This window comes from Natrix helvetica, assembly GCF_964273705.1.
Source record: "Natrix helvetica genome assembly, chromosome: 2".
In the NCBI taxonomy this organism is placed as follows: Eukaryota; Metazoa; Chordata; class Lepidosauria; order Squamata; family Natricidae; genus Natrix; species Natrix helvetica.
This window is the reverse complement of record NC_138552.1, coordinates 92,738,479-92,765,501: the sequence shown is the minus strand read 5'-3', so window position 1 is coordinate 92,765,501 and position 27,023 is coordinate 92,738,479. Positions and strand designations below refer to the sequence as shown.

Below are 27,023 nucleotides of genomic sequence, written 5' to 3'. Positions count from 1 at the left end.
GAGGGAGCAATATCGAAAAGGCTCAGGTCACAAAAATAAATGTATTTGAAATATTATGATAATTATTGATATACTAGAAAGTGACAAAGAAAGAGATGATTGAACATATGGTTGATATAATGCAAAACAAGATTCTATTTATGCTTATCTTTTATACGTTGTTTTTAACATTATAAAAATTGTGAGATTTGGGGGGATTTCTACCACTAGCACGGAATCTGCCAACATTTTCTTTGTACCCTTTTTACCTTTCCCTATAAATGTTCAAAAACCAATAAAATTCTTTTTTAAAAAAACCCTGCCCTTCCTGATGGGGAGGAACCGGTTGGATGGTCCGGATCTCCAACCAGTGCTGAATGGCCTGTTCCATCAGTGCCCTCTTGCGAGGACACCGAGAGACTGGGCATGGCACGAAGTGTTCCTGGGGGATGGAGAGGAATTCTAGCATGAGACCAAATTGTCTGTTGTGGTCTCCTCCCAGCGGTGGGCAAAGAACGCCAGGCGGCCTCCGATCGGAAGAGAGTCCAGATAGTCATTTCCTACGTGAAAAATGGTGGTTGCCTCTTCCACGGTAAGATTTCTTGGAGGAGAAACGTTGTGTGTTTCTACTGGACCTGTCCTGGTGAGATCCCTGTCTGGGAGTGTAGGATTGGCGTTGTGGAAGCCCCAGCCTGATAGTTTTTGACTAAAGTTTGATCTGACCTTTTCTCCTCAGGCTTGAGAACCTCCTTAGGGGCTCCAGAGACCACAGTAGGTGAAGACAGGGCTGCAACCGGTGCATCCACTAGGGGAGTCTCGAAGAACTTGGTGAGGTCTGGTGCAATGTTGTAGAGATGTTTGTCAAGGTTGGTCGGCTGTGGGCCCGTGCCTGGAGACTCCCACTGCTTCTGGATGACGTTCAGGAATATCTTGGGAACAGGGATCACCTCTTTTTCCACTGTGGGTTTGGTGAATGGGGTACTGGAAACCTCAGTTGAAGCTGGTTCTGCCAGTTTATCCTGTGAAGTCGAAGCTGAAGCAGAAGATGGTAAGTTAGCAGCTTTAATGGCCTTAAGAAGAAGGGACTTGAAATGATCAGTTTTGAATAATCCGGTAAAGGAAGGGGTATCTGGGGTGACCACCTCCTCATCAGACAGGTCTAAGCCCCGCAGGTTATCTTGCTCCCCGCCAATTGAGACCTGAGAAGTAGAGGCAGAGGGATCAGGTTGCTGAGCCGCAGCAGATTTATGCTTATGGCCATGTGATGGAGCAAGTTGGGGTTGCTGTTGTAGACCAGCAGCCATGACTTGTTAAATGGTTTCAGCAATGATGGTTTCCATATCAGCAGGAGAGGTGTACATGGTGTGGGGGGCCCCAGAGCCATGTGTAACCGGGAGGGAAGCCTGTTCAAAGGTGCGCTCCCTATTGAGAGGGACATCAAATAAATTGTCTCTGTTGCCAGGTTCCATCGAAGACAAGGACTCCGAAGAAGACAATTCCACTTCTAAATAGGCCGGGGGGGGTCAGGACCCATGGGAGGCAAGACAGGTGGAGCTGGGGACGCCACTTGGTGACCCTCGGAGGGAGGGAGGGAGGGCTGGGCAGTTAGAATATGTTGTTGTTTTTGGGCCCTCTGAAATTCTTTCTCAAGGGCCTTCTGCCTGTGTTCTTCTGCCTTGGTAGTCGCTTTAGAGACCTTGGGGTTTACTCCTGAGGAAGGGGCCTCTTTGGCTTGCCTCTTCCTGCTGCTCATTGCCCCTGATGGCCCTGCCTCCTCTAATCCTGCATTCGTATCCATAGCTGGATCAGCCATTTCCCCAAACATAAATCAACACCCCAATAAGATAGGCAGTGGTCTCACCCGTTTGCTGGCCAGGCGCTCCTGATTCGGTCCACCTGTGGTGATCCTGCATTGCTGGGCTCTCCAAACGGCTGCTGTAGAGTTCGCATCTTTTTTTAAAGCATCCAAAATGATTGACTTTTTTCCTCTGAGGCTTTTCCGAGCCTCAAAATGGACGCCACTATCTTTGCGGGCTTTTCCAACCCGCAAAATGGCCACCGATACTAAGTGTGGCCAGGTGATCTGCAGAATGGCCATTGGACTCGCCTGGAACCGCTGCATGCGAAATGGCCAATCGCACGTCCCTCCGAGTGCCCAGAATCAAGGGGCGCCACAGGGAAATAGCCGTGAGCCATAGCTCGTGAGCTGGCCGATCTGATTGCAAGGCAGGCTTCCTGAGCGAACTCGTGGCCACAGGCAATCAGACAGCTGAGGAGAGGCAGCCAGAGATCAGTTTTGAATTTCCTTCCAATTTGTAGAATATTTAAAGGAACAACAAAAAGTTTTGGAAAAATTCACCATTTAAAAGATATAATTAAATAATTTGGAGGACAGATCAATTCTCACAGCCAGTCCAGGTTGGACTGAGTCTGAAACTGAGGAGGAGCCACAAGGGCCCGATGACATCATAAGTAGAGGCAGAGGGACCAGTCTGGCTGCTGTCTCTATGATAACAGGAAAACTATGAGTTCATGCAATTCTTTATAAAGATGTTGGTTCATCCAAATTTTAAAAATTGCTACATCTGTGGTACTAGCAATGTATTAAAATTCAAGAACTCCAAAGAAGTTATTAAATGCTGCAAGCAATGGTCTCCTACAAAAATATAGGCTACAATGAATGAATCATCAGAAGAAGGAGGGAATGCAAATAAGTCTTTTCACTCAAAGCTATTAGAAAGCTCTACATGGAAAATGCTACATGGAAAAGTAATAAACGTTTTGCATAATAAACTGTCAGCAAAGTATTGATAGTTAAATACCACTATTCACAAATATCAGACTATCTAGAGTTAATATATGAAGACATGGAACCAATTTTACTACAGTAGCGAATATTTTTTGTAGTAAAATGTTTGCATTTACTGATTTTTTTCAGCTTTAAACTATTATAATTTACAAAAATTTAAGCCTATGAAACTGAGCAAACATAAATGAAAACTTACCTGTTCTAGGGTGGCAGCAAAGCCCTGTCTATCTGTTACATAAGGCAGACCATGAACCAAACCCACTTTTTCAGACATTTGATTGGCCATATCTGTTAGTGTATCTGGGTTAACTGAAAATAAGAACAGTGGTTAACATCAATGGCTTAATTTTTTAAAAAGTTACTCTCAAGTAGTTAGGTTACTACCTCACAGTATGAAATCTTATTATTTAACCAACAAAAAAAAATCCAATGTAATTTCCTAGTTCTGGCTACTTTGCTGAACATTATAAAAGTGAGGGAGATTAATTTTTTGTTACAGAGTCCTAATGTGACTTGATAACTCAGTAATTATAGGAGTAATCAGAGTCTGAAGAATAAATAACATCCACCTGAGGTAGTTGCTATCCTGCAAATAGCAAATACAAGGATTGAAAGGGAAAAAACACTTGTGGGAGTTCCCCAATGATTTGCCTCCAAGACATCTTACTTGGAATCTGAAAGAGATCCTGTTCCATCTAGATACATAAATGGAAAGTTGGCATACATTATTATATTTATATCCTGCCTTTATTTTTAGATTGCTCAAACAGGTATACATAATGCTCCTGCCTCCTATTTTCCTCAAAATAATCATCTTGTGAGATGGATTGGTCTGACATAGAGTGTGATTGTCCCAAGTATACTCAGCTGCCTTTCATGCCTAGGATAGGATTAGAACTAGCACTTTGCCCTCTCCATCAAACTAGCTCTAGCTTCATTTTTATTAAGAATTATTTTCTTTGAAATAAAGATGAAGCTACACAAGTAATTATTGTGCAATGACTTGTCTAGAAACATGCCAACCCTTCTAGGATAGATAGACATTCAGACATATTGTAGAGCTCAACTGGGAGACTACGCAGGATTGCAAGAAGCAACCTCAACAGTTTGTCTCCTCAGTTTTTTCCTAATTAATACAATGGATATTTAGAACAGTAATTTCCATCAGTGATTTTGAGAACAGGCATTCTTCCCTCAATGGCTGCCTGCTAGGGAGTGACTTAAAAGTCTCCAAAAGCTCCAAAACTTTCAAACAACAATATGACAGTATTTGCCTCATATGTTTCATGTTACCTTTGACTCTTACACCTTGTGCCTATGAGAATGACTATAACTCCATTTCCACAAAATTTGTAATGTCCTCTTGGCAGAATGTAATTTTATTAAGTGAATGATACCATTTAATATTATGATGTTACTTATTTCAATAGCTTGCAATCAGGACCCTTTCCAAAAGAACATTCTGTAGTGCTGAAAGAAATCACTTACCTCTAATGCCACTATCACAGATCCATATGAGATCGTATTTGGCAACTTCATATGCTGGCATCAAATTGTTGATCTTTGGATTTATTCCAACTTTTTTACCACCTTAAAAATAACATTTAAGTTGTTAGTCATTACCACTATCAAAAAATAAATATTGTGCAAACTCTATATCTCTGAATGTATTCCTCCATCCATTTCCTATTCAAAGTTGCTTGAAAAAGTTAAGGTTCCTCTATTCAAATGGCACGTTTCACTGTATCTACAAGAGAACAGAACCTGACATAGCCTCTACAATGGTCTAAAATTAAACATGGTACCCTTCTGCAAATTTGACTGTATACTTCGTATTTATCTGCAGTTGTTTATAGGTTCAAAATATGAAAATAATGAATATAGTAGATTCAGAAGTTTGGATGTCTTTTCAGTCAGTAGTTTGTAACCTCTCATTTTGCAGAAATAAGCTTCCAAATGTTTATAGTAGCTAACTAAAATACTTTCTGTTGTTGCTTTTAGATTTAGTCTTCTAGCTCAGAAATTTTCTTAGGTCTCGTAGCATGCATTGCATGCTTAAGATTTCTTTATACATTTTAAATAATATTAAAAACTGGCAGCTTAAACTTTCCTGTAAGTACATCATGGTGCTACGTTTTGGACTATTATTTTCTGAAATATCCAACTTTTTTCAGCCTCAGCTTCGTGAATGACTGTGGGATACCAGCTCCTATGGGTTCTTAATATTTAGTCAAACCCACTCTTCCTTCTACCTACACAGTATTTCCTGTGATAGAAGCTATCACATAACCACTAAGCAAAACAAAGTCACTCCCACGCTTAGTGGTTGGCAAAGCTTTTCAAACATTTCAAATTAATCAGTTTTCTTTTGCATACTTTGCACTGTGAATGAGATCAGAGATCAGAGAAGAGATATCACTTGCTAAGTTTCTCATGCAGGTCCCTACAATCCTGTACTGTGAAGATGTGAACAAGTCCAGTGGCAGTTAAACTTGTCAGCAGCTCATTGCAGTGGTCTGTGAGTTCTGCTTTGCAGACTTATCTGGTTTTCATTTCTAATATCATTGTTTCTTAATGTCAAGATCTTGGTTTGACCTCAATTGATCCATGTAACTTCCACTTAACTTTTCTCATAGCTGAAAATGCTAGACCTTTTGCTTTGTATGAGCGAATTACCTTCACTTTCATATACTCCAAAAGCTGCTTAAAAGAGGTCTATGATTGTTGAAAGCAGAAAGAGGAATCACAACTTGAGAAGTAAGGACTGTCATTCATCTGTATAAGTGTTTTAATCTACTTAACTGTACATCTAATGAGTCAATCATCTTTTGAGACCTTATTAACAACTTTACAGTAAAAACAAAATTGCACTGAGTCAACTGAAAATGTTCAACTTTCATACATGCTATAGTCATAGTAAGTATATACAAGACTGAACTGTGTTTAATTCTACACCATGTAGAGGTAATGTTAAATTCTGTTCATTTAGTATTCATTGAAACATTCAGTTTCATCAGGGTGTCTTAAGTTTTGTCTGCAACTAAGCATACACACACACACACACACACACACACACACACACTATAAATAACACTGAGGTAAATATTTGTGCCTGTGGTCTTAGGCTCTTCACTTGGCAACTTTATCAGAATTCTTGCCCATGATCTGAAGAATGATGTTCTGCTACAAAAGTCTAATATGTATAAGCTATAGGTTTAACAGGAATAAGCAAATGCACTGTTTAGTAATTCTTATTTGGTTTCTTCTGCAAAGGTCAGCAAAACAAACCAAGAAACCTTCACATAGATTTTACTTAAAGGCATATCCAAACTGTTCTTTCTTGGGTCACTTAGTAATTTTAGTCCCTCCACTTTCTCTTAGCTCAAATTACCACACAGAGCTATTGCTATGTACATATATTCATTAGCATATAATAATATAACTTCTCATTTGTCTAGCCAGTCCTGTTCTCAGAAGGAGCCAAGCAAGAAAAACGTATGGTAATAACATGCCACCAGCACACTAGTTAGAATATTAACTTATTATTCCAGATTTCTCTCCCTACTTCAGTTGGTTCTTTATCAACTTCAAGCAATTATTAAAAAGGAATTTTATAACTTTTCTTCTTACCTATAAATAATCTTGCATCAATGTTGGGGTATTTTCCAAGCAGCTTTTTACACACATCAATTGCAGGATCATCATGATCTTGCACACAAAGAAGCACTTCATACTAGGAACAGAGAGAAACAATGCAAGATGTTATATTTGCTAATTTAGCAAATGAATTTATCAACAGTTCTTACCAATTTTGGACCATTTACAATATACTAGCAAATAATATAATAACAAAACTCTAAAAGTCCCTAAAAGTTTAAGAAAATATTTTGAGTCCCTCCTGAACTTTAATAAGGGGATGTCTCAATTCCAATTGATGTTTATTCTATAAATTAAGCCTCATAACAGAAAAAGGAAAATAGTACATATTTCTATAACAAAGCCTGCAAAAGACACTCCATGAGTTATTTGAGATCATAGGATGGATAAAACAGGAGGAATACTTCTGCAGATAGCGTCAACCAAAGTCTTCTAAGGCTTTGAAAGCATTTTTTTCAGCACAAGTTATATTGGAAACAATTCAATAAAGATTCCTGGATTTTCACAATTATATTTTTATATGTCCCTAACATTTAAACAATACTTCTTTGCTTTAGGAATCTATTAAAAAGTGTGATTTAATAAGCACAAATGTGATTTCAAAGGAAGTTTCAATTGCTATCAATTTATATTTCTATAATTTGTCCTTTAATTTCTTGGTTTAGAATTTGGTTATATTGCTGAAGGAATTTAAGCAATACATTTTCTGTAAGTATTTAGGGTATTAAATGCTGAATATGTATTAATGGGAGTTGGATTAAAAGACAAGCATGTTTTTACTATTAGAGGAGGAAACATCAATAACCTGCATCATGCCTATTAGCCAAATATGCAAAAGATCTGCAAACTCTAGTAATAAAGATTAAGGAGCAAGCTGAACTAAAATTAAATAGAAAGACCAAATTCATGGCAACAGGTAGAACCAGCCTCAAAATTAGCAATGAAGATTCACCGTAAATGAACAAGCAGTCAAGAAATATGTCACAGCCTAGCAATAGCAATAGACTTATATACTGCCTCATAGTGCTGTGCAGGCTTCTCTAAACATTCTACAGAGTAAGCATATTGCTCCCAACAATCTGGGTCCTGATTTTACCAATCTAAGGATGGAAGACTAAATCAACTTGAGTCCGCCAACTCTGCTGGCAGTCAGCAGAATTAGCCTGCAATACTGCATCTAACACTGTGCCACCACAGCTTTTCAATGGCACTGTGTAGAGCAGCCATGAAGGTTTGGAAAAAATATTCAGGTGCCAAACAGATGTATTCTAGAAAAATCAAATTGTACAAGGTATGGTATTCCCTGTGATACTCTAAGGAAGTGAAACTTGGACTTCAAAGTAGGATAGGAAAATTATAAATGCTCCTAAATTTAGAGGTTTTGGAAAATACTTCTGAGAATACCATAGCTAGACAAGAAAACTAATCAATGGATCATTAAACAAATTGACCCGGACTTCTGATTCAAAGAAAAAATAACCAGGCTCAAATTATACTACTTTGAGCACATTATAGAAAGATTTGGCTCTTTGGAAAAGTCATAATGCTGGGAAAGGTGAAATGAAAGAGAATAAGAGGAACAAGAGAAATAAGGTGAATGGACTCAGTTACAATGGTGATGAGTATCTATGGAGAGTCTCAATCAGCAGGTGATGATTGTCCTAAAGGTGCCTTTCAAAAGGCAACTGGACTTTCTTGGTTTTTTTCCTTGAAAACGTTTCACTTCTCATCCAAGAAGATTCTTTAGTTTGGACTGAATGGTGAGGAATTCTATCTGTTGGTCAAGCACTCGGTCCTTAGCTCTCAGAGAGTTTCTGAAGTCATTTGGGGGTTTATCTGTACCCTCAAGGTCACCTGAATCATCTGAAGTGACATCATAGATACTAATAAAACACACAAAACAGAAGGACAAAGACAAATGAGAGGGGCTAGTGACATGTTAGGGAACTGATTGATGGCAGAGAAATCTGTCAGACAGAGCACTTATCTAACAGAAAATAATGTCCATCCCCCCAAAGGACTAAATTTTGTGGTAACACCAGAATAACTACCAATTGCAGATCTCATCACAGCAACATAGTCAGCTATCAGGAACAGTAAACCGGTAGAACCAGAGGCAGAACAATTAAAGATGAGGGTATCTATAGCCCTCGCCAGTACTAAAACACCCCCTTCAAACCTCACAGATGAGCAATGATGTCCCTAAGAAGAGACCCAAGCATCACCATCTTGCAAGCTGATAAAGGAAGATGCACAACTATCCTGAACACATGACTACAAGACCAAGGTGAACAATTTTCCGAAGGACACTTAAAAAGGTCATCAATTTCCTGAAACAACTACTGAAGGACAATGCCATTGACAAGCCATAATACTACTATCTGTACCAGGCATATATGGACTCCCCAAAATCCACAAACAGGGAACTCCACTCAGACCAATTATCAGCAACATCAACTCAGTCACTTTCAAAACACTGCAAAACATCTAAACACTTTATTAGCTCCTCTGGTTGGCAGCATCATCTATCATATCGACAACTCAGAGGACTTTGTCAGCAAGGTTTGAAAACTAAAATTGGACCGGGATGAGACATTGCTTTCTTATAATATCACTTCACTCTTCACCTGCATTCAAATGAAGCTGTCATGGTAGTGAAGAAACTATTGCTACTAGACAGAACATTAGGAGACAGAACTAATCTCAGTCCAGACCACGTATGTACCATGCTGGACCTCTGCCTGATCACTACCTATTTTAAATACAATGAAGGTTTCAACACACTAAGACACAGTTGCACCCTGGGTTCACCTTTGACCCCCACTGTGGCCCAATTCCTAAATGGGAGAAGTAGAAACCAAAGCCCTAAACTCCTTCACAGGCATTCTACCCACTCACTAGTATAGGCATGTGGATGATATTTGGGTCAAGATTAAAACACAGGAAGTGAAAGATTTTACCAAACACATCAACACTTTGGACAGATATATTAAGTTCACACAGGAAGGTGTTAAGGAAAATAGTCTGGCCTTCTGAACCGTGCACTATACATTAAGGAAGACAGAAGCCTCAATATCGAAATATACAATAAACCAATGGTGGGTTGCAGGCGGTACGCCCCAGTATGGGCATACCGGAGCCTGCCCGGAGCACCGGGTACTGTTCCGGTACAGTGTTCCGGAGGGCCCGCCTTCCCTCCCTCGCTCCTTACTGGTCTTTAAAGTCTTCGGTGCTTCCGTGCATGCGCATGGCGGGTACAGTGCCTGCACGGCACTCCACTGAGCAGCTGAAGCGTGGATTACGCCAGGCCCGTTCCAACCATACCAGCTGGAACGGGATCCGGAACCCACCACTGCAATAAACCCTCACGCACAGATCAGTATTTACGTTTTGATTTTCACCACCCACTGGAGGTAGTTTTCAACTTACAACCATGATTTGAATCCAAAATGTATGTTGCTAAGTGAGATATTTTTGCCCCATTTTACAACCTTCCTTGTCACAGTTGTTAAGTGAATCACTGCAGTAACATTACTAACACGTATGTTAAATGAATCTGACCTTCCCATTGACTTTGCTTGGCAGAAGATCGCAAAAGGTGATCACATGATCTTGGGACTCTGCAACTGTCATAAAGATGAGTCAGCTGCCAACTATCTGAATTTTGATCACGTGACTATGTGGATGCTGCAACAATTGTAAGTGTGAAAAATGGTCATTAAGTCACTTTTTCAGTGATGTTGCAACTTTGAACTGTCGTTAAATGAACTGTTGTAAGTTGAGGACTACCTGTAGAAAATGGCAATGATTATCGGGCTGAAGGTATGCCAACCAGTAAAGAAGGAAAAGAAAAAGAACTAAAACACATCAAGAAAGCCCTCAGAATTTTTGGCTTCATGAAACCCAGAAAAGATTACATTAGGAGCTCCACAATAGACAAAAAGGAGAAAAGGAACAGCAATGTTGTCACTGCATATATTGGAGGAATATCTGAAAAGCTCAGCAGGATTTTCAAGTAACATATATGCACACTTTAAACTCAAGAATACATTCAGGCAAAAGCTTGTCCACCCCAAGGATAAAACACCCAGACACAAACTGAACAATATGGTATATGCAGTGCAATGCAGTGAGGCCATGCAGATCTGTACACTGGGAAAACAAAACAATCACTTCACAAATGTGTGGCACAACACATGAAAGCAAACCCAGCAGGACAAGATTCAGCAGTCCCTTTGCATCTTAAAGACCAAAGTCACTCTTTTGAAGACAACAAAGTTCACATTCTGGAGAGAGAGGACCATTGGTTTGAAAGATGAGCCAAAGAGGCCATCTATGCTAAAAACAAAAAGCCCTCTCTCAACAGAGGGAGAGGGATACCACAGGGATACCTATCTCCTGTCTATAACACAGTCCTTTCAGCAGCCCCAAGAAGGTTCCACACCCATTTGCACTCTGTTTCAGGTAACCATGAGGGTACAGATAAATCTCTAAGTGGCCTCAACAACTTTCAGAGAGCTAAGGACCAGATGACTACAAAGGAATATAAATCTTTCCATTCCCCACCACTTAGTCAGAACTGAAGAAGCTTCTTGGATGAGAAAACAGGCAAAAAAAACCCCAAGGAAGTCCAGTTGTCTTTTGAAAAACCTTTTTGGGAGAATGGCAATAAATACATCATTGGACGACACGGACAAGGCTAGGGATAGGTTGCCATGGAGAAATTTTATCTATGTGGTCACTAGAAGTTAAAAAAAAACTTGATGGCACATAATCAATCAATCAAATACTCTGGAATAACACTATAGTAAGCTTTCTATTTCAGAAAACAGAAAAATATTTCCTTTTTTTGAGAAAGTTTCATCCATTTTGCAAATATAGCCAACATACACCTTTCATTATCACAGAGAAAACAGTTGCTTCCATCTCTGGCCATTGGGGGCGAGCAACTGGCCCCCATGGAACAGGCGCGCAATTTGGGCGTCCTCCTAGATGCCTGGCTGTCCATGAATGACCATGTAACAGCCGTGGCAAGGGGGGCGTTCCACCAGGTCCGCCTGGTGCGCCAATTGCGCCCCTTATTGGACCGGGATGCCTTGCGCACAGTCACCCATGCGCTAGTGACGTCTCGCCTGGACTACTGCAATGCTCTCTACATGGGGCTTCCCTTGAGATGCACTCGGAGACTACAGTGGTTCAGAATGCGGCCGCGCGGGTGATTATGGGGAGGACTAGGTTCTCCCATGTAACACCTCTCCTGCGCGAGCTGCACTGGCTTCCTGTGGTCTATCGGGTGCGTTTCAAGGTTTTGATTACGATCTTTAAAGCGCTCCATGGCATAGGACCTAGTTATTTGCGGGATCGCATCCTGCCCCATACATCCCTACGACCAATCCGCTCACACAGAGAGGGACTTCTCCGGGTGCCGTCCGCTAAACAGTGTCCGGGGGCGACACCCAGGAGCAGGGCCTTCTCTGTGATGGGCCCAGCCCTGTGGAATGACCTCCCCCTTGACATCAGGATTACTTCCGATCTCCGCTCCTTCCGTGTAAAGCTCAAGACCCACCTCTTTCAATTATCTGGCCTGGCTCAACCGTAGTTTATCCTCCTCCTGACAGTCCTTTTTAAATTGTATTTTATCATGGGATATTTTAATGGCTAATTTTAATTTTCTATTATTATTATTATTAATGTGATATATGTTTTGATTACTACCTCCTCCATGTATGTATATGTATGTATATGTGTGTATCTGTATGTCTATATGTATGTATGTATTTTTTATTGTACGCTGCCCCGAGTCCCTTGCGGAGAGGGAGCAGCTAACAAATTAAAAATTTGAATTTGATTTGAGGAAAACATTACTTCCTTTTCATACAGAGTAGAATACAAAGTTATATATAAGACACATATATGCAAAGTTGCAAGATATATAACCAGATTTAACCACAATGAAATTCCATTTGATATGTTAAAAGGCTTTTTTATACGGTTCTGTAAAACTTAGCTTTTGATTATTAATCTTCCCATAACAGGAAAAAATCCATTAATGAGTAATATTTCAACTTAATTTAACATATGAATCATCTGCTCAATGGAAAATAATGCTTTAAAGTATCATTCAAATTATTGTGCTACATTATTGAAAAAAATGTACATTATTGAAAAAAATATAATTACATTCAGTTCAAATAAAATACCATGCAAGAAGGAAGTGAACTTCCAAGCTAATCATTAATAAATACTTCATAATCTCAACGTTGTTAAGTAGAAAGACTGGAAGGTTGAACTGTATGATTTTCTCTAATCCTGCTTGCTATCCAATCAAAATATTTATGCACTTCAAAAATACTTACAAGATAGTTTAGAATCAAATTGGATAAACTATGCACTTTTTTTCCATATCATAAAGATGGCTATTAACACAAACCAGATTAAGCTTTATACTACTACAATATCATGAGATTCTAACAGGTGCACTATGAAGATAAAATCAAACTAATGAAACTTCAACATGTTTTAGCACATACTATAATGCGTATGAAGACAACAGCTTTAGAAATAATTGCAGACTCTGATAAGACTTTCTCTTTTTACAAGCTAAATATTTCACTTTGCTTGCCACATATGGAGCAATGTCTCCAACAAGACTTAAGATTCAGACATGAATGAGATTCAGAGATATATGTACAGATGGTGATCTTCCAGACAGCTTGGCCTTAAGCCATTTAGAGTTTTAAAATATTAAACTCACAACACTGTGAAATGAGCCTGGAAATTAGGCTAGGAATCACTATAACTATAATTGGAAGATGAAGTTCCAATAATTGTCTTGTGCTTTATTTTGAACCAATTATAATTTCCAAATATTCTTTAAAAGTCAATCTCATATACTACATTCTTAAAGATTTCCAAAGAGAGAGTGACAGACCAGCAATTTTCATGTTGATCTGGTTGCAGTTGAAATATCAGTTGAAATTAATAAAAGATTATTTGGGCCATAATAGTTTTAGAATCTGAATTTACAGTATGATAAAATACATCCCAAATGAAAACCATGATATTAAGAGGAAGTTTAAAACTTTCCAGAAAGTTAAATATTGCTCAGCCAATTGAGTAATCACCTAACTATATATCCATTTTATTTGAATTAAATATCGTATTTGTTCATCCTTCTCCCATCCATTACCATTTCCAAGCATTGACTTCCATTGCCCTAATTGCATCTGCTAGGCAAAAAGAAAAAGAATTTGATATAGGTTCTTTTGGATATCAATATTTTTATTTCTACACATACACCCATCTTTTCTCCCTTCTTTCCTCTTTTCCTCTCTTTCTCCCACTCTCAAGACCTGAATGTCATATTTAAAACTCTACATGGCTAGGACTGGATTCTCTATAGGACTGCTTCAGGTCAACTGCCTCTGAGTCTCACCTACATAAGAATCATGGTGGGATTCTGAAAGCTGGCATTCTTGATTATTGCCCCCATGTTTTGAAATTCCATTCCCATGGCGATCTAGTCCGTCCCTTCACTCCAGACTTTCCAGAAAGCAGCTAAAATTTGTCGGTTCCATGTAACAGAGGAGGAGGGCATGCTGTGATGAAGGTCTGAAACTAGGAGGTGCATGACTTTGTCTGCTATTGATAGTTTGGATATTGCCATTAATTCAGTTTACATTACATTTGGATTTCTTTATTATTTTTCAGGGTTGTATTTTTTGTTTTTGATTGTCAGCTACTCAGATTCTTTGAGAACAGAGGGCATACAAATAAAATAAGACAATCAATCACTCAATGGTATTAGCAATAATTCCATGCACCACTTCCTGGAAATGGCCCATTAGAGCAGAGCTGAGTCCCTGATCTGGCCACTAGTGTTTCCTCACACCCAACTCAGTATATACCTAGAAGAATACCAGGAGTGATAGCATAAAATAGTGCCAAGAAGTCCAGGAAACACATTTTTCTTAAAATCATTTGGGAAAACACAACACTTGCTTCTTGTTTCAAGCATGCTTTCATAGAGTCTGAGTCTCCTCAATTTCTCAAGAATGCCATACACCCTTCTGAACTTAGCAAACTATTCCTTCTCAACTAAATTAACAAATGAAACAAATGTTTGAGCACACAAAGACTCTGGCACAAACAACTGAAATTCAGCCAACAGAAAGGCACTATCTTCCAAAAATATGTATATTCACACAAACAAAAAAATCTTAAAATAACCCATTTTTCTAAAACACTATTTTTTCAAGGATGCAGTACAAAATTAACTGTCTTAATTACCTATTATTTCATATTCATATTAATTCTATATTTTTCATAATTATTGATATCTCAGAGAATAACTAAAAAGCTGTGCTGTAAACTTCATTATATTGGTAATGAAAAAGGATGGAGGATATTTATATGTAATAAATGGTTGTCCCAATATCATTTTAGTTTATGATATCAGCAGAAAAATGGATTTAAAGATGTTAATATGTGGTAGAATATATATATATTAAAATTTGGCATTTATCAATGCTTCCCCCCTCCCTTTTCTCTCATATGTTTTGGGTATTTCTGTTAAGAATTATTCATGTAGAATAGAATAGAATAGAATAGAATAGAAGAGAAGAAGAGAAGAGAAGAGAAGAGAAGAGCATAGAATAGAGTAGAATAATGTAATTTCAACCTGTTTCATGACATGCTAAAATAAATATTAGCACACTCAGCTCCATATATAATATATTATTTGTTTTGTTGCTCCCATTTTTGGAATAACAAAAGTAGCTTTGGAAACATTGCTTCAGTCATTGTTCACGGATTAAAGAATACTGTCCTTCTGCTAAATAAATAAAAGTTTTTTATTCACTACAGTTCAATAACTGGTTAGTTTATAAAACTCTTGATTTAAAACATCCGCTACTTACAACTATTTGTTTGGCACAGAACACTACATATATATATATATATAATTTCTAAAATGTTGCTTTAGAACCAACATTTACCAATAATCATTGAATGATTCCTAAAATCCCTTGCCATTTATCATGCTGCCTGTGGTTGATAAAAAGTGTAGATCTAGAGGGCAAAGTTTGTCTTTCCTAACCTAACAACAGAGTCCTATTTATTTGTTATTATACTATATGCTTTATTTAGGGATTTTCTTACTGGAGTTATTCAAGTTATTTTTAACACCTCCTTTTCTCTTACCTTTTTCAAATGGAAGACAATGACCCATTTGCAGCCTAAAAAATCAATTTAATCTAGTTCTATTACTTGAATTCCAAAAGCAATATTGTAACTAAAACATCTACACATTTTAAATAACCCTGGGGATTGGCCAATGATTACAACTTATCTCAGATAATATTAATCAAGGCAATATTAATTAAGGTGCTGCTTAAGTTTGGTAAACTCTTATTGAATTTTCAATGTTTGCATAAATGTGACCCAAAATGTAATATGTTGTTGATCCAAGCCCTAAAACCAGATAAAAAGAACCCAATTAAACAAATTACTCAAAAACTTTATATTTGTGATGCTTGATAAAGTTGATAAACCATGCTTTTATGGAACTGCAAACAAGAAGAAGGTGCAATGGATATTTAATGTGATGGGATTTATAATACAAATAGATCTGATTGGTAACTTATTCCATAAGGAAGAACAGATATTAAATCAGAAAACTGATTTGGATAATTTTTTCTTCTGAATATACAAAAAAAATTGCTAAGAGACAAATGTGTCAAAGTCCTAAAGAATTTTTACTTTGAAACACAGATAAACAATAAATTACCTCTGGGACTTTTTCTGAAGAAATCAAAGAATATTTTTAAAAAATCAAAGATGATTTATGAGATTTCTTCAATTAGGTTTTAAAAAAGAAAATAGTTATATTCTGGTTGTCCTTACTGGACTTTTATGGATAAAGACTGATTTACAAAGCATTTGGACTATGTTTTCTTTCTTTAAGAAATGAACTATGAGATGATGACAGATTATGAAGAAAATAGTTATATCTGGTTGCCCTTACTGGACTTTTGCTGATAAAGATTAATTAACATAGCATTTGTTTTGGTTTTCCTTAACTAAGCGATGAGCTATGGAGAGAAGAGAGATTATGTTTTATTTAGAGATGGTGATAAACTATTAAAAATGTTTTTACCTGCTGGGATGAAGAGAGAAACTATTTTATTCTTTACATGTGTAATGCACAATACATACTTTGTAAAAAATTATACTTGCTCATTTATTCATTGAGGAAAATGGTCCTCAAATAGTAGAATTTTTACTTCCTTAATTTTGAAGCTTTCTAAATATTAGAATGCTTATATTTTGAAATGATTATGAATCAACTATGTATCAAGGTTTATAACATTACAATAAAAAGGGGGGAGCCAGTTTGGTGTAAGAAACTGTGAGTTTTAATCCTCCCTTTGTCATGAAATACAGCTAGGTGACTTCAGGCCAATCCCACTTCACAGAACTGTTACTGTAAGAAAAAATAAAACTGAAGAGTATTATACTATATACTTTTACTGCCTCGAGCGATAAAGGATTACAAATCTAATAATCATTGTTGACAAATGGATTGCCCCTTCCTTTGTCCTCTGAATTATTCTGAAAATTGGCACCCTCCAGGAATTTATAGCAATAGCATTTAGGCTTATGTATCACCCCATAGCCCTTTACAGCATTCTTTGGGTGGTTTACAATGCCAGCATATTGCCCTCAATAATCTGGATTCTCATTTTACCAATCTCAGAAGAATGGAAGGCTGAGACAACCTTGAGCTCTGCCAGGATCAAACTCTAGACTGTGGCAGAGCTTGGCTGCAATACCACACTTTACCCACTGTGCCAGCGGGGTCCTTTTATTTATGAGCATAATTGGCTTAATTTACGAGTGTAGTGTACTTAACAGTACCAATTATTTCAAAATTATAAATACCTTGTATCATCATATATATTAAATATGATATAATGCTAATTATACAGAAATCAATTAACGGGAAAGAAATGAATATTCATCTCAGAAACCCAATCCACTGGCAAATCTGTAGTCCTGAAGATATTATTAAATTATATCCTCCTGTGGTTATTTGGTTGTTTTTGGTGCCTTTGAGTTAGTGTTTATCCCTCGCGACAAGTCCCTCCAGTTTTCTTTGCAATAATTTTCAGAAATGGATTGCCATTGCCTTCTTCCTAGGACTGAGACAGATAGAGGATTGGCCTAAGGTTGCTCAGCTGGCTTTGTGCGTAAGGTGCAACTAGAACACATGGTCTCCGATGTAGCCTGCACCAAACTGGGTCTCTATCATGCATTAAACTATTTTATTGATCAAGATAACAAAAACACAGAAAGCTATATTTTTTGTTCATTAAAAAGCACTTTGATACATACTTTGGGATAATCCAATTCAAAGAAGGTTTCCAAGTTGTTAATAAGGTTAGGATCAACACCTTTTAAAGGCTTCAAAAGGGAAACACCTGGAAGCTTGCTATATGGTTGTTTATCTGTTGCTTTCTTGTTGATTTGTAGGTGCCTAAAAGAAAAAAGCGCCATTTAAGAAATGCAAGAGTAAAATGATAATTAAACTTTAAACACTCCTACACAAATATTCATGTTTGCCTTGTCACAGTTTCATTGCTGGGGAAAAATGCAGTAGCAACTTCTAAGCATACAGATCTACTCTAACTAAGATACAAAAAAAAATTAAAGGAAACCTTATGCAAAAATATGTAATAATGCTGTAAGTCAAAACATTGATATTTTCACATCCATTCCATATTTCTGATTGCACATGTCCTGAAGATGAAAGGGAGAAATAGATGAACAGATCAAATATTTTTATTTTATTCTAGCAGTCTATATTTGAGAGACACATACAAATACGACATTTCTAATCTCCTGTGTCAGAAATTAACATACTGTAATTCAAATAGACAAAAAAATAGAAAATAACTCCTTCATTCACTCCATCATCCCGAGAAAAATCCCTCGTTGTCATATTTCACTCAAAATAAATCCAAACAAGGAATTTTCTGTTACAGAACAATAGTTTAGGATATTCTACTGGCAAATCTACTCAATTCACGTTAATCATTAAACCCTACCCTACCCTCTTCTTCAGAGTAGTAGTTTAGTACCAAGAATGTGTAAAACACTTGAAAACAAACAATTTCAAAGTTGAAACACTTCATTTTTAATATGAACAGATTATGAATTTTTCAAAATACCTTGAAATATCTGTCACCAGCTCAAAACACTTCCAAAATGCTAAAAAAATGTCTTGCATTCCCTCAAGGAAACTATTTTGCACTCAGAACTGAGGTGGTTTTAAATTTAATTAGAATGAAAAATATATTAAACATCTCTATTTAGCAATACCTGCAAATATGAACAATGGATATAAGAGTACCACAAAGAATAGTCCACACTTATAAAATTTATACTGATGTTCAATTTTTGTTAAAAATATAGATTTATGCATGTGTATGTAATTTTATATTAATGTTACAATATTACAGGTGCTTGCTTATAAAATAGACATGCATGATTGAGGCATATTTCAACCCAGCTATTATTGATTGATCCCCCCAAATATAAGCAAGATTGTATATAATTAGTATTTGAATAGGAGGCCACCAGAAAATGCAGAACTATAGTCTAGACTGGGAAGGTGAAATCAATCTTGGAAGAAGACAGTGAAAACTCTTTCAATATTTCTGCCAAGGAAATTACATAGAGCAGGTGTTACGCTCAACTGGAAGAGACCTGTATTTTTTATTTCCATATAAATCACATGTACATGCTAAAAGAACAATTACTGAGAATACCAGAATGAACTTGGACACATTTTAACAAACATCACAAATTGCATTATGTATGTACTTTAGATGGGAATTAGGGCAATAACAATCTTAATTTCTTCCGGCCAACCAAGAATCTTTTTCAGAGCTATGTTGATGTGCTCTTCTCTTTTTAGCTTAAGTGGAGCTTTACTAAAATCCCTCTGAGTCAAAGATTATGCTTTTGCTGCACTGGGGCCTCTGAACCTACCACCCACATGCTACAGTACATTACATTTACAAACATGAAAGTGGAGGAAGCTACAGATACCAAATTAGTTAACTGATTGTATCAGTCTTTCTCATTCCAGCCCTCTCCAAGCTGGCTTGGAGTTGTAGTACTCCAATTCAACTAGCAGATGCCAGGTTGGAAGACTGGATAGTTAAAACAGCTATTTTTATCTCAGGTTTCACCTTAGCCAGCTTCCCAGGCATTTAATGATCCCTATATTTAGAAAAAAAATTACAGGCCAGTTACAACCAAGCAATACCCAAGTGAGCCAATATGCATTGTTTTATATACTAATAATATATACTAATCATAATCAATCCATATCAGAACTGGTAATCCCTGATAACTTGTACTACTCCTGAACATCAGTAGAATACTTTTCCTTTCAACTAATTAAATGCAGTCTTTGCTACCCTGAGGTGATGACATTTCTTCCTTACAACACTCTGCAAGTCTGTTAGAGAAAGCACTTTCCCACATACCTAGTAGATAACCCATACTTAAACCACAAGTTTATTTTCTCAAAACTGAATCCTGTTCTCTCAGCAATTCTCATCTGCCAGGGCACCATAATTATATTTCTTAACTCTTTTGCCACAAGCAAGCTGTTTTGTACACTTATTCCATCTGATGGTTTTATTTTTTTCACTTAATGTAGAAAAATATTGAAAGGAATTTCTTCTACGTATGAAACAAAATTTCATTTTAATTAAGATCTTTAAAAATATACTAAGCTGCATGTGTTACACTCATAGGTCTATCTAGCTCACTGTAATCTATAATAAAAAAATATATTTTGTAGCTCTAGTTGCAGATGCCCAGGACTAAACCTAGAAATATCTATATCAATAGGTCTAATGTCAGGCTAGAGGCCTCCCTGCGCAAAATATGGGCTTATTTTCTACTTTTTTCCCATTTGCTCTTTTCACCTGCTATAGCAACTTAAGCAGTTGTCCATTTATATTATTTGAAAGCTACTTTCTCTTTGAATATTAATGGTATGTGCATTAAAATGTAATAGTGCAAAAAAGCAGGCTTTTTATCCATTTTAGCCACAGATATTGAATCCAAATCAGATAAGCTACTCCATCTTCATTAGAGGAGAGCAAGGAAACACAAAATGCCTCTGTTTGTGGCATTTATAGATATTGGTTCCTTTGGTTAGGAATCAAGAAGTTTCATGAATGACTGGACATTCTCATTCACAGAGAGTTCATACAGTGGTGAAAGGAAGTTTGTTAATTCTTCAGAACAACCTGAATCCTACAGTAGTGTGACCTACAATTTAATGTGAGCTTCAGCTACGTCCTATTAATAAATATTTGAAGGAGAATAGATTAGTGCTTGGAGAAGATACATTAATTTACTGAGAGTAAAAACTGCAGCACAGGCTGGTTTTTTTTCTAGGCTAGTGGTTGCTTTTTTCTTACAGCATACAGCATTCATTCCTTTTTGCTGAATCTGCTTCTCTTTTCTCCACTTCACCAACTTTTGGTATCTGGCCAGATTTATGATTTGCACCAGGGATCAGCAAACTAAAGCCCAACAGCCAAATCCAAACCATTTCCTGTTTGTCTGAAGTCCTCAAGCTAGGGATGGACAAGTAGGTGGCAGATATTAACTAGGCCAAAATCCCAGGGAGAAGAGCAAGCCAAGAGGCAAAGGGCTAGAGCAAGGTATCTGGGACAGCAGGCTATCAATGGCCTTCTTGCTGGCACTCCTGTGCTGTTTTATACTACACAAACTCTTATATTAGTCAACAGCATTTGTCTTTTCTCCAGTAAGCTTTTTCTCTGTAAGCTTTACAAGCCCATTCATTTACTACGCTCTCTTTAATGCCTTACCCTCAGCAACACCTTACGTCCAAGTAACTGTAGAAAGCAAGCACTGTTTAATTTAACTTTTCAAAAACAATACTAGGAGCTATAAAGCACGTCTACAGTTTAGGAACTGCAAAACGATTTTCAGACAGCTATAGTCTGATTGCCTTTTAACACACGTTACAGGAAAAATTGCCAGGTAGTTAGCCTGCTTCATTCATTCAATGTCTCAGAATGAGAATATATCTATATCTTTATCTATTAACTATACACCTAGTCATATAGCTATGCATCTGTATAGCTTTAGTAATATTTTGCTAGGGTTTATCACAGCATGTATACACACACAAATATACACACTGCAAGGTAATAATAACACTCAATTTTTTCCTCTACCCGCAATAGCCATCAATTCTAATATTTTTTTGGAAGTGGCTCCAGGGATTAAGAGTGGGATCAAACCCTGAGGACTTCTTAGTCTAAGGGCGTAGGGCTAGAACCTGCTCCAATATCAAACAAACCTGGCCATATGGGAAAGAGAATGACTGTAATTGAGCCCGGAATTACAATCATAAATTGTGCCAACTGTACTGCAATTGTTAACTAAATCCTTATCTGCAATTGGTGTTTTTTGTCGGAAAGTAGACATAATGCTACTTTCCTCCTCCACCACCACCCGGTAAATCATGGACAAATGATTGCGGGATGCTTTAAGTGGCCATAAATGTAGGCTGGTGGTCAAACACTCAAAATGCAATCACATGACTGTGGGGGGTGGAGGATTGGTACTTCAAATCTGAGTCATAAGTACTTGTTTTGGGACGAACAATTGCTGAATAACAGGTCATAAATCGAGGACTACCTGTATCTACGTGCCTGGGAAACTTAGGGCATTCTGCACAAAAGAAGAGGGAATGTTGAACTGAATAGTCATCTACATTCTGCTTTTCTTATTGAAATGCAGGAGGAAGTGGTTTTTCACATTCCCTCCCCCGCCCACTGTAATCCTTGGCTTGATCCTGATAAATTTCAAAAAGAGAGGAAGCAATTCAGTCACATTTCCTCTGAAGATATCATTGCATCATCACAGTACCAACTGAAGATAACCTTTATTGTTGTTTTCTTTCTGTGAACACACTGACACACATTTTTAAAAAATGTAATTCTGATGCTCACTCTCAAAAGAATATACCAGCGATGGCGAACTTTTTTTGGCTCACGTGCCATAAGTGGGGGGAGCGCAGGGGGGTCGTGTGCAGGGGTGCTGCACCCATAATGCAATGTGCAACCCCCCCAGTGCGCATGCACGCACTACAGGTGCGACCCCCCATTTTTGCATGCTTTTTCCCCCTCCCCAGGCTCCAGAGACTTTATAGGATCATGGGAAGGGCGAAAACAGCCCCCCGCCCCCTCCAGAAGCCCTCCGGAGGCTTCAGGGACTTTCAGGAGGCTTCCCTGAAGCCTCCAAAGCAGTCAAAACGACCCTCCGAGCAAACCGGAAGTCACTGCCGGTTTGCTCAGCGGGTCGTTTTAAGCGCTCCGAAGGCTTCAGGGACCTTCAAGAGGCTTCCCTATAGCCACCGGAGCGCTCAAAACAGCCCTCCAAGCAAACAGGAAGTCCGTTCCCAAACTTCTGGTTTGCCCGTAGGGCCATTTTTGTGCTCTGGAGGCTTCAGGGAAGCTCATTAAGCCTCCAGAGGGCCTCCAGGGGGAGGCAGGGGAGGCTCTTTTCGCCCTCCCCAGGCTTCTATAAAGCCTCTGGAGTCTGGGGAGGGCGAAAAATGGCTTTAAAAAAGGGTGAACTCAGCTGGCCAGTGCACGCATGGACGCTGGCCAGCTGACAAGGCAGCGCCTCACGTGCCCTGACAAATGGCTCCGCGTGCCACCAGTGGCACGCGTGCCATAGGTTCACCATCACTGGAATATACAGTAGTAGCCAAAATTGTGGAAACCTTTTGGGGAAGGTATACAGTATTTTTGAGATTTGATGGCTAATAACACCACTTTTTTATAAGTATCATAAAATTATATATCACTGGAAAGATAATTTAATCAAGAATGTAATGCAATAACTTTTATGAATGATTTTCTATTAGAATAGGAGCTTTTTTCATGGAATTCTAGATTTTAGGCCAAATTTCTGCAGTCTGCACCGAACAGTCCTTTGCACTCAACTTTACATTGCATTGTGCCATTTCATCTTGTACACACAAATGATTTTCTTCTGTCACGTAGGCACAGTCTCTTCATTCTTCTATCATTGCTTGCTGTTGTGAACCTTTTCCTGCCTTTACCAGTGAGCTTTTGTAATGACTGAGTCTCCTTATACCTCTTCAAAAACTTAGAAATGTCACCTTTGGTTAAGTTTCTGCCAATTTTTCTTCTAATTTCTTTATAACTGTAACCTTACTCTCTTAATAATACTATTTTACATCACTTTCTGGGTGACCAGTCAATTCTTTACACCATTACTTTAATTTTATTATGTTTTACAAGCTCACTAAATGAAAGAACACAAAAAAAACCCAACCAACTTGATAGTGATCGCATAACACGCTGACAAATGTCCTCCTCTCAGCTTCAATACATGACATCAATAACTGAATCCTACTGTGATCTGATTGGCTCATTGCCTAAACAAGATGGCACCTGATTGGCTCTCTAAACATTCATGCTCATTGGCTACAATCAGATGAAGGAAAGCTACCTGATATCAACCTAAGCAAGTTGTGTTTCCTTTTTCTGGTTATTTGGCTATATCTTTTCATAGAATACAGATAATTGAACAAACTTTGTTATATTACATTCTTGACTAAATTATCTTTCCATTGATATATAATCTTATGGTACTACTCCAAAAATAAAAGTGGTGTTATTAGCCATCAAATCTCAAAAATACACTTTTCTGATTGGATTAACCTAACAGAGGATAGAATATTGAATATTGAATGTTATGACCTGGTATATGGCTGGCATGCTTATCTAATCGTGTTTGGATCGTGTTGGGCCTTTGCGGCCTCTGACCCGGTGTCGATCCCGGATGGCTCCCTGGTTTACCGAGGAGCTCCGGGAGATGAAACGCCGGAAAAGACGCCTAGAGAGTGGCTGGAGGGCCAGCCGGTCCGAATCTGATCGAACACTAGTAAGAATTTATATTAAATCCTACTTAGTGGCGATAGAAGCAGCAAAACGGCAATATTTTTCCGCTCTTATCGCGTCCGCAGATAACCGCCCAGCCGCCCTGTTTAGGGTGACCCGCTCCTTACTTAACCAAGGAACTGGGGAAGACCCCTTGCAGGGTAGGGCTGAAGATTTTGTTCAGTATCTGCAGGATAAAATCGCTCAGATCCGGACAGGCTTGGACTCTGACTGGGTAGATTCGGGCGAGCCGACGGGGATGATTCTTGAGACTATCTGGGATGGGTTTGACCCTGTGACCCCTGAAGGCATGGACAGGATTATGGGGGGACTCAGTGCTGCCACTTGTGTGCTGGACCCGTGTCCCTCTTGGTTAGTTTCGGCTTCCCGGGAGGTAACACGAGGCTGGCTCCAGGCAATTACCAACGCTTCATTGAGAGAGGGGTTCTTTCCCACCTCCTTGAAGGAGGCGGTGGTGAGGCCCCTCCTCAAGAAGCCTTCCCTGGACCCAGCTTCTTTAGCCAACTATCGTCCGGTCTCCAACCTTCGCTTTGTAGAGAAGGTTGTCGAGAGTGTGATAGCACGTCAGCTTCCCCAGTACCTGGATGAAGCTGTCTACCTGGATCCGTTTCAGTCGGGTTTCAGGCCCGGGTACAGCACGGAGACGGCACTGGTCGCATTGGTCGATGATCTCTGGCGGGCCCAGGACAGGGGCTGTTCCTCTGTCCTGGTCCTATTAGACCTCTCGGCGGCTTTCGATACCATCGACCATGGTATCCTACTGCGACGACTCGGGGGGTTGGGAGTGGGGGGCACCGTTTTACGGTGGTTCTCCTCCTATCTGTCGGATCGGTCGCAGTTTGTGTTGACTGGAGGGCAGAGATCAACCCCCAGGCGCGTCACTTGTGGGGTGCCCCAGAGGTCGGTTCTCTCACCCCTCCTGTTCAACATATACATGAAACCGCTGGGCGAGATCATCCATGGTTTTGGGGTACGGTATCATCAATATGCTGATGATACCCAACTTTTCATCTCTACCCCAAACCACCCAAATGATGCCCTCGACGTGATGTCCCGATGCCTGGAGGCTGTGCGGATCTGGATGGGGAGGAACAGACTCAAGCTCAATCCCTCCAAGACTGAGTGGCTGTGGTTCCCGGCATCCCGATTTGTACATCTTGTTCCATCTTTGATGATAGGGGGAGAAAATTTAGCCCCCTCAGAGAAGGCTCACAATCTGGGAGTCCTCCTGGATACGCGGCTTAGTTTAGAAGAACACCTGACGGCCGTGACCAGGGGGGCCTTTTACCAGGTTCGCCTGGTACGCCAGTTGCGCCACTTCCTGGATCGGGATGCTCTGTGCACAGTCACTCATGCCCTCGTCCTTTCTCGCCTGGACTACTGCAATGCTCTCTACATGGGGCTGCCCTTGAAGAGCACCCAGAGGCTTCAGCTGGTCCAGAATGCGGCCGCGCAGGTTGTCATGGGGGTACCTAGGTGCTCCCATGTCACACCCCTTTTAGGCGGCCTGCACTGGTTGCCGGTTGTTTTCCGGGTGCGATTCAAGGTACTAATTACGACCTTTAAAGCGCTCCATGGCTTAGGCCCAGGGTACCTGCGAGACCACCTACTGCCACCAGTAGCCTCCCACCATCCAGTACGATCCCACAGAGTTGGCCTCCTCAGGGTGCCGTCGGCCAAGCAGTGTCGGCTGGTGACCCCCAGAGGGAGAGCCTTCTCTGTGGGAGCGCCTTCCCTCTGGAATGAGCTGCCCCCGGAGCTCCGCATAATCCCTGACCTCCGGTCCTTCCAACGGGCCCTAAAAAGTTGGCTTTTCCAGCAAGCCGGCCTGGCCTGTTAATGTTAATGTTAATTTTAATTTATTTTAAATGTACTGTTTCTTTTTTAAAAAAGAATCGGTTTGGTCTTTTTGGAATTGGGTTTAATCTTTTTTTAACTTTTGTGATGTGTGTTTTTAATGTTGTATGCTGCCCTGAGTCCTTTGGAGAAGGGCGGCATATAAATCCAAATAAACCTTAAACCTTAAAACCTAATATATGACAAGAAGGCCGACAAGATTTTTAAAAGTCATATTTTAAGGAATGCTTTACTGCGTGTCTGGGAAAAATATCAATATAGGCTAAATGACAAGATACCTATGTGGGGGATGCCCAGACACGCTATAGAGAACATAAGTATAGAACAAAAACAAGATGTAACTACATATGCAGAACTTCTTAGTATGGATAGAGGTGTACCAGTTAAAATCCTTGAATGCATTAAGAGACGAAAGGGTAATTTAAGCCTGGTTTCAGTATGGTCAGTTACAGACTAGATGGAAAAAAGACCAGAAATCTGGTATTATCCAAAATGAGGATAATTTGATAAAACAAATTAGGGACCAGGGTCAAATGCACATAAAAAGGTTGTATAATGTATTGATAGAAATAGACTCAGAAACAGAATTAGTTAAAGATTGTATGATAAAATGGGCACAAAATTTTGAAGAACCAATAGTGATGGAAACATGGGAAGAGATTTGGGTA

At 39.0% G+C, this 27,023-nt stretch overlaps 1 protein-coding gene across 1 annotated transcript in view; it reads right to left on the bottom strand.

Moving 5' to 3' along the window:
- Nucleotides 1–27,023, bottom strand: part of UGCG (UDP-glucose ceramide glucosyltransferase) — a 57,336-nt gene that overhangs the window by 18,767 nt on the left and 11,546 nt on the right. The window contains exons 2-5 of the mRNA XM_081940915.1: nt 17,840–17,981; nt 6,419–6,521; nt 4,277–4,378; nt 2,985–3,097 (exon numbers count right to left, since the gene is read on the bottom strand). Of these exons, the coding sequence (XP_081797041.1) occupies nt 2,985–3,097; nt 4,277–4,378; nt 6,419–6,521; nt 17,840–17,981 (460 nt within the window). The remainder of the gene's footprint in view (nt 1–2,984; nt 3,098–4,276; nt 4,379–6,418; nt 6,522–17,839; nt 17,982–27,023) is intronic.